General features: G+C 44.0%; 1 protein-coding gene across 1 annotated transcript; it reads left to right on the top strand.

Moving 5' to 3' along the window:
• Positions 1-756: 756 nt before the first annotated feature.
• Positions 757-8,236, top strand: LOC116377162 (NLR family CARD domain-containing protein 3-like; the record flags this gene model as incomplete). Its single annotated transcript, XM_031838733.1, has 5 exons — positions 757-884; positions 1,094-1,172; positions 5,315-5,528; positions 5,612-7,415; positions 7,516-8,236. Coding segments are annotated over 5 exons (2,430 nt in total), but the record flags the coding sequence as incomplete, so codon positions are not given.
• Between the last annotated feature and the right edge of the window lie 762 nt (positions 8,237-8,998).

The raw sequence follows: 8,998 nt of genomic DNA, 5'->3' as shown, positions 1-8,998 counted from the left end.
CCAGCAGAGACCGGTCCACCGTGGACAGACCCAGATCTTCCAGCAGAAACCGGTCCACCGTGGACAGACCCAGATCCTCCAGCAGAGACCGGTCCACCGTGGACAAACCCAGATCCGGCTTCACCTGCAGCCTTGGACCTGCAGTCTGGAGCTCCGGAGGGAGGAGGAGAGCTCAGCTCCCGGCAGCAGCAGCAGCGTCTCCTCCTCCTCCTCCTCCTCCAGGAGCAGAGCTTCTCCTCTCTGGGAGCCAACACCGACACCACGCTGCTGGAGACCCAGGACGTATTGCTGGACCTGCTGGAGGGAGGGAGGGAAGCACGGGAGAACCAGAACCAGAACTGAGAGGGGCAGACTGTCAGACCCTGCTGCAGTAAAATGAGAGGTTTTCTAAAGGGACTATGGTGCTCAGAAACACTACCACTTTAGTCCACAGGGACCGCCAGAAACAACACAAAGTTAAAGTTCCTTGTAGTAACTTTAAGAGTAGAACTGCTTTTTTCTGTAACAGCATCCTGAAGCAATCAGGGATCTTAACTCCTCCTCATCAGTTCAGTCTATGAACTCAACTTAAACTGTGTCCTTTAGTGGGTCTCTGAATGCATCAAACACTTGTGTTTTGTATCTGTATTGTTTGTCACATTTTGTCTTCCCCGAGCAAACACCAAGACAAATTCCACAAATGATTGAATCGTAAACTAAAAGAAACACTTTTCTGGAATTTCCTGTGAAGATGTTTGCTGAACATGTGCACTTATCAGAACTGTTTCTGTCAGTGTCGACCAGCAGAGAACAGACTCTGAACCCAGCTGTGTGTCCACGAACAGTGACCGGTCCAGTACTGTCCCTCGGGGGTTCCTTCATGGACATCAGTCCGATAAACAAGGGTAAACTTTTCAACCAAAGGAAACATTTTTCTCTTATTTCATTTGAAGAATTTACTTTTGTATGTCCGTGAGGAATCATCTATAAAGACAAAATATTAAGCAGTCTAAAAGAACGCCTCTCTCTATGTAAGACTTTATTTTTCTGGTTTCTCATAATATGACACAGAATTACTCTGTTGTCATTAAGTCTAAACCCTTTTTCTCTACAGGCTTCAGCTTCAGAGATCAAATGTTCCCAGTAGTCGGCATTTCCAGAAGCCTCAAGCAAACTTGGATTCAGTGTTTAAGGTATGTAAATTTGAGCTCTGACCTCTGAACGCAGAGCATATTAATTGTATGTTTTGTACATAAAAAAAACCCACCTCCATTTCCTCTGTACACCTTGAACATGTGACACTGAACGTCTAACCACCGCTGATGTGCAGGTTTGCACCTTGTATGGCAACCTCTGCCATCAGTGTACAGGGCCTAAAACAGGCTTGTTGTGATCTCTAAAAACAAACTTGACGGGAGAATGTGTGCATCCCTACGGGAAATTTGACCCACGTGAGAGGCATGTTATACATGTTATAAATCCGCTTTATAATTAACATTCAAACCAGCAGTTATATTTGTGCTTGTGCTAGTGAGCCATAACTATTCCAAAAGCACCTTTCAATTGTCAGAGCTATAAGTCAACTCAAATCAAATTCCGCTCAGTATTTCATCAGTGCTGTCTGCATTGGAGAGGGCCAGACTATTGACCATTAAATGAAGTACAATTTTAGGTTATGTAGAGTTTTAGTTTGTAAAATCACTGCAGTGAAAACTGTATTTATTTATTCATGGTTTATTGGATAGGGACGGATACAGTATACTGTACTCAGACAACCTGAAAACAGATATCAATACAACTATTAAAGCTCACTGGAAACACATGTGACAGAACAACCACCGCCATTTCCTTTGTGGAAGAAAGAATAGTGCACCTTGTGTTGAGGAATAGTGCACCATCTTTGAAAATCTGTCAACAGAAAAAAATTGCTATTTTATCTTCGGAGGGAGGTAGGCCAACGACGAAGTCCAGGGAAATGAAACTATGTTTTTGGGGCACACCGAGCAAGCAGCAACATATTTACCCTCCTTGTGAATATATTGCTCCTTGCTCATACTGTTGTTTGTGATCTTCCGGGAAAGGGTCACGTGAGAGGGGCGTGACACGCTCAGTGTAAACGTAGCAAAGCATATGCGTTTTCAAATGGAAACGTAGTAGTGTGGACTTGGCCTCAGGCTTTGACAAAAAATAACGTGGAATAAATAACGGTTGTTTTTTGCACAGTGGACAAACTACAATGTGCGTCACATTACGTCGCTGTCAGGCGCCTTTCTCTGCAGGTGGCTAATCATGACTTGCAGACCCCCGCCCTCGGTAAACTGTCAATGGATGAATCCAAAAAAAGAAAAGTCACGGAGGAAAATAGAGAGTTTAATTCTGCGTGGACGTCTTCATTTGCTTTCACTGCCAACGATGCTGACTTACCTGTATGCTTGATATGTGGCGAGAAATTTGCAAACAATACAATGTAATGTTGAAAGACACTTCCAGAACAAGCACACAGCATTTGCTGAAAAGTATCACGCTGGAGATGAGCGAAAAAGAGCGATTTATCAACTGCTGCAGCAAACTGAGCAAGTTTTTGTTTTAACAGGTAAAATAGCAATAAAATGTCAAGAATTGTCTTTATTCTTGTTCTATAAATTCATAAATACAACAAACTATAGTTTTTGTATAAATAATATGACTATATATAACACTTTATAAGCTGTGATATCAAATAGCTTTTGCGGCTCCAGAAAAAATTTTATTTGGTGGAAAATAAGGCAAAATGGCTCTTTGGATAGTAAAGGTTGCCGACCCCTGAACTAAGAAGACGCACACTGTAATTAAATCCTATTTTACAGTGAGACCTAGACAAGACAAGACAAGACAGGGTCAAATAGCAGCATCCAACACATGACAGGACAACACTATGAGGACACATTAGACCATGAAGCAGTGTATGAGATCGCATTAGACCATGATGCATTAAAAGTGACCTACTTACCAGAGTACGACGGATAGAGGGAATTAGCAGAAAGCTATGAATAGTATTTATCTAGAAGAACGCAATGAATAACAAATGAATAAAAAAGTAGAATACATCAGGAAACAACAGGAGGACATCTTGCAAAGCCAAATCAGGCCAGGCTGTAAAGTGGGACGGGCCAATGGGTCATTCCCCACTTCTTACCCATCTACTCCTGCTGGCCTTGCTCGGACTGCACACATCTTTGAACTCTGCCTGTTTTTTTGTGTGATCCTACAATACACTTGAAGAGATTTGTGACTTAATCTATTGTGACACTATTACCGGGACAAATCTGCCCTCAGACAGACAAGCAAATGGCAAAGTACTAAAGACCGCTTATGTGTTAGTTCTGCTACAGAAGTTGCCTACAGGACATTTTCTCCATGATGACGCACTCAAGTGGTTTCAGTCCTACTTTTCAGGCAGAACTGAATATGTCTCACTGGGAAGATGCAAGTCCAGACTGGTCCCTGTCTCCTGTGGTGTTCCGCAAGGTTCGGTCCTCGGCCCCATCCTCTTCATTACTTACATGCTCCACCTCGGTCGTGTCATCAGTAGACATAGGATGTCTTTCCACTGTTATGCTGACGATACACAGCTCTACATCAAAGCTGCCCCAAGCCCCTCTGCAGCCATGTCATGTCGCACCGCCTGTCTTGAGGAGATAAAGGCGTGGAGGAGCAACAACTTTCTCCAGTTAAACAGTAGCAAAACCGAAGCCCTCCTTGTTGGCACTCCACACCAGGTTCAGTCATCCTCCATAACTCATCTCACCTTCGACGGTCAGGTCATCACCCTCTCCTCCAAAGTCACTAATCTGGGATTTAGGTTTGACCCTTACCTGACCTTTAATGACCATATAAAACACCTGTGCAAAACCTCCTTTTATCATCTCAAAAACATCTCCAAACTCCGCCCACTTTAAAGCTGTCAGATGCAGAGAAGCTCGTCCACGCCTTTATCTCCTCATGACTGGACTACTGTAACTCACTCTTCACTGGGATCACTGCCAAGAACATCCAGAAGCTGCAATACATCCAAAACAGCGCTGCCAGGATCCTGATGAGAGTGCGGAAGTATGAGAACATAACACCCACTCTGCACTCACTACACTGGCTCCCTGTCTCATTCCGGATTGACTACAAAGTCCTGCTACTCACACATCATGCACCTCCCTACCTACAAGAACTCATTACTCCCCAAATCTCCACCCACACCCTCAGATCTTCAAACAGCTCACTCCTCCGGGTCCCCAACACCAAGCTCCACACCATGGGCAACCGGGCCTTTGGCTCCACACCTATGGAACAGTCTCCCTGACCACCTAAGGGCAACACAGACATTGGTCTCTTTTAAGACTGGCCTAAAAACCTTTTTATTCAGGAAGGCGTTTCTGACCTTGTGCTAAATCACTGTTTCTTTTGTGTTTCTGTTCATTCACTGTTTTATTATGCTTATGTTTACTAGTTATTTTATTATAGTTTGTTTTAACTATGTTTTAACTATGTTTTTACTATGTACTGGCTCTGTGGCACTCTGAGATTTTCTGAATGAAAAGTGTGTTAAAATGCATTATTATTATTATTATTATTAAGGTGAAATCAATACCAGCCACACACTGAGGCGAAATATAACAGAATATAACATTTAAATAAAGAACTATCGATGATTTGAATGATTGTGACCAGAAAGACGTGAATGTAATGTCGAGCTCAGCTGTGACCAGTAAAACAGGTTATCAGAGGACAGTGAGCAGCGACGTAGCTGTGAAGCAAAAACTCCACCACCAGTTATATGCATGTGTATATAAAATCTGAGCAAGGCACATATACAGAGCGAGCACTTTCCCTGCCAGTTTGCTGGATTTAGCCAGAGACTGAATGGTGCCGATCAGGTTGTTACCTGCACAGAGTGACCCGGAGTAACCGGTGAGATTCCCAGGCAGGGAAACGAGAGGAACAAGATGTTTTCTCCGCTGCTGATGAACTGACATGACTGAACTTACGCTAGAGCTTCATATAAAGCTTCATCATTTCTCAGACTGTTTGTCTGGCAACATGAGGTGTCCAGTTTGTGTTGTGTTTCTTAGGTCTTGATGTGTTAAGTTAAGTACTCCCATGAGGAAGGAGTTTTATTTGTTTTAGTTACCAAATCCAGATGAAAGATTACAGTTAGAAACTGAAAGCTACACGGTCAAACTAGAAACGTATCAATGCTCTGAATGAACCACAACACACCAGTTAGCATTAGTCTTTCAGTACATGACGGACAGGTGTGATGTTATTTTCTGTTGGTTTACATTTAAATATGTTTCTGTTTCAGCTGCTCGAAGAAAACATTGTCACTTTTGTGAAGAATGAGTTAAGGAAGTTCCAAAAGGTTCTGAGTCCAGATTACCCAGAATGCCATGATAATGAGGTGTTGGACGGTGAGGAGGAAAAGCAAAAGAGGAACAGCAGGGAGGCAATTCTGAAGATCACACTAAACTTCCTGAGGACAATGAAGCAGGAGGAGCTGGCTGACTGTCTGCAGAGCAGTAAGATGATTTTAAAAACTTTAAAATTAAATGGAAGACAACCACTCACTGATTCCATTCTATGATTATTTTTTTTATTTCAGGAGCTGGTGCTGTACTGTGCAAAAGTAAAGTCAAATCTAACCTGAAGAAGAAGTTCCAGAGTGTGTTTGAGGGAATCGCTAAAGCAGGAAACCCAACCCTTCTGAATGAGATCTACACAGAGCTCTACATCACAGAGGGAGGGACTGCAGAGGTCAATGATGAACATGAGGTCAGACAGATTGAAACAGCATCCAGCAAACCAGACAGACCAGAAAAAACCATCAGACAAGAAGACATCTTTAAAGCCTCACCTGGAGGAGAGGAACCAATCAGAACAGTGATGACAAAGGGAGTGGCTGGCATTGGGAAAACAGTCTTAACACAGAAGTTCACTCTGGACTGGGCTGAAGGCAAAGCCAACCAGGACATACAGTTCATCTTTCCATTCACCTTCAGAGAGCTGAATGTGCTGAAAGAGAAAAAGTACAGCTTGGTGGAACTTGTTCATCACTTCTTCAGTGAAACCAAAGAAGCAGGAATCTACAGCTTTGAAGAGTTCCTGGTTCTGTTCATCTTTGACGGTCTGGATGAGTTTCGACTTCCTCTGGACTTCAACAACACTGAGATCCTGACTGATGTTACAGAGTCCACCTCAGTGGATGTGCTGCTGACAAACCTCATCAGGGGGAAACTGCTTCCCTCTGCTCGCCTCTGGATAACCACACGACCTGCAGCAGCCAATCAGATCCCTCCTGAGTGTGTTGACATGGTGACAGAGGTCAGAGGGTTCACTGACCCACAGAAGGAAGAGTACTTCAGCAAGAGATTCAGTGATGAGGAGCAGGCCAGCAGGATCATCTCCCACATCAAGACCTCACGAAGCATCCACATCATGTGCCACATCCCAGTCTTCTGCTGGATCACTGCTGGAGTTCTGGAGAAGGTGTTGAAGACCAGAGAGGGAGGAGAGCTGCCCAAGACCCTGACTGAGATGTACATCCACTTCCTGGTGGTTCAGTCCAAACTGAATAAGGTCAAGTATGATGGAGGAGCTGAGACAGATTCACACTGGATTAAAGAGAGCAGGGAGATGACTCAGTCTCTGGGAAAACTGGCTTTTGATCAGCTGCAGAAAGGCAACCTGATCTTCTATGAATCCGACCTGACAGAGTGTGGCATCGATATCACAGCAGCCTCGGTGTACTCAGGAGTGTTCACACAGATCTTTAAGGAGGAGAGTGGACTGTACCAGGACAAGGTGTTCTGCTTCGTCCATCTGACTGTTCAGGAGTTTCTGGCTGCTCTTCATGTCCATCTGACATTCATCAACTCTGGTGTCAACCTGATGGCAAAAAAACAATCAAGAACCCATTGGCCTAAAGTGTTGAGAGCAAAACCTAAGCTAACAGATCTCTACCAAAGTGCTGTGGACAAGGCCTTACAGAGTCCAAATGGACACCTGGACTTGTTCCTCCGCTTCCTCCTGGGTCTTTCACTGGAGACCAATCAGAAACTCCTACGAGGTCTGCTGACACAGACAGGAAGTAGCTCACAGACCAATCAGGACACAGTCCAGTACATCAAGAAGAAGATCAGTGAGAATGTGTCTCCAGAGAAAAGCATCAATCTGTTCCACTGTCTGAATGAACTGAATGATGGTTCTCTAGTGGAGGAGATCCAACAGTCCCTGAGTTCAGGACGTCTCTCCAGAGATAAACTGTCTCCTGCTCAGTGGTCAGCTCTGGTCTTCATCTTACTGTCATCACAAAAAGATCTGGACGTGTTTGACCTGAAAAAATACTCTGATTCAGAGGAGGCTCTTCTGAGGCTGCTGCCAGTGGTCAAAGCCTCCAACAAAGCTCTGTAAGCAGATACATGACAGATATATTATCATTGCTAAATATGTTTGATATTTTACTTTGATTCAACATTTTGTTTGTATTAATCCCTGTTCCTCCCCTAGGCTGAGTGGTTGTAACCTCTCACAGAGAAGCTGTGGAGCTCTGTCCTCAGTCCTCAGCTCCGAGTCCTCTGGTCTGAAAGAGCTGGACCTGAGTAACAACAACCTGCAGGACTCAGGAGTGAAGCTGCTCTCTGCTGGACTGGCGAGTCCGAACTGTACACTTGAAACTCTCAGGTCAGGATCAGGTGATTTACTACAAAGATGACAAAGTGGTCCAAGTGTCGGATCTACTAAGTTCATGGTGGTGTTACGAAAATGTTACTGTGGGATAACAATGTCTACTAGTGTCTCTGCTAATATGTGTTTGGAAATAATGGTTTAAACTGAATGGTGAACTGGCCACTATCCTGCTCGGGATCAAAGTGTTGGACGGCTTGTCCAACCAACATGAACATCCTTTGGCCCACCTGCTTTCAGGGAACCAGGACGGTTTAAGTCGTGCTTTTAGTTTGTTAGAGCAATCTACTACACTGGAATAACTTATTTCACTGTAATAATGATTTTAAAATGTCTTTACAGTGACAGGACTTATTTTTAGTATCGATACTTCATTAAAATAGCGCGCGATCAGAGCGCACTCGCTGCTCCGCTCCCTGTCATGCTGCCTGCACGCATTGACTGCAAGGGGGCGGTGCTGCCCAGCGCTCACACACGCAACAGGCAGCGATCACTCACAGCAGCGATCGCTGGGGAAACACGGCCTCAAGTGCAGGAGCTTTTGCCGACCGTCCTCGGCTTGTTGGAAAAAAAGATGCCAGAAGTGAAATGTGGAAGTGCTTTGGCTACATTGCAGACAGTGAAGGAAAGCCCACTGACATACAGAGACCCGTCTGCAAAATGTGTTTCAAAGCCACACAGACCAAGGGAGGCAACACGTCAAACATGGCAAAGCACCTTTCAGACAGACACCCCGAACCTTTCAAAGCAAATGTGATTATAAACATGAACACCCCCATGCTCACCCATATACAGCTAACACGAGTAGCCTTAGCCTAGTTTGACGACAAGCCTATATGATCATGAGGTCACAATGCACACAAAAGTGTACTATATGAAACACAATTGATGCAAAATGGCTACATGCTGGTGGAGCCTGAGGGTGGATCTTGAGCTAATTCTTTTTATTTTTAGTTAAGGAAAAATAATTATTCCATGAATTAAGATAAAATATGAAGTGAAAATATCAAACTCACTATGCAAGTAAATTTAGCATTGTTTATCCACCCACTCCCACAGACAGTCAGACAGATGCCAGCAGAGTCAGCAGCAACACAGAGACAGAGTTCCCTTCCAGCTGTGTTTGAAAGCCAGCGGAATTATGAGAGAGGCTCAAAAGAGAGAGGCGAAGAGGTTCAACATTAATATGAATGCCATTTGTTAAGTGTTCAAAACGCTGGGCAGGAACAAGCTGGTAAAAAAGGGAACCATACAGATGTTTTATTTATTACTATTATAGATAAATATACCAGCATCGTATCGTATT

The sequence above is a fragment of the Anarrhichthys ocellatus genome, unplaced genomic scaffold, assembly GCF_004355925.1.
Source record: "Anarrhichthys ocellatus isolate YVR2014 unplaced genomic scaffold, GSC_Weel_1.0 scaffold969, whole genome shotgun sequence".
NCBI lineage: Eukaryota > Metazoa > Chordata > Actinopteri > Perciformes > Anarhichadidae > Anarrhichthys > Anarrhichthys ocellatus.
This window is presented reverse-complemented; position numbering and strand designations above follow the sequence as displayed.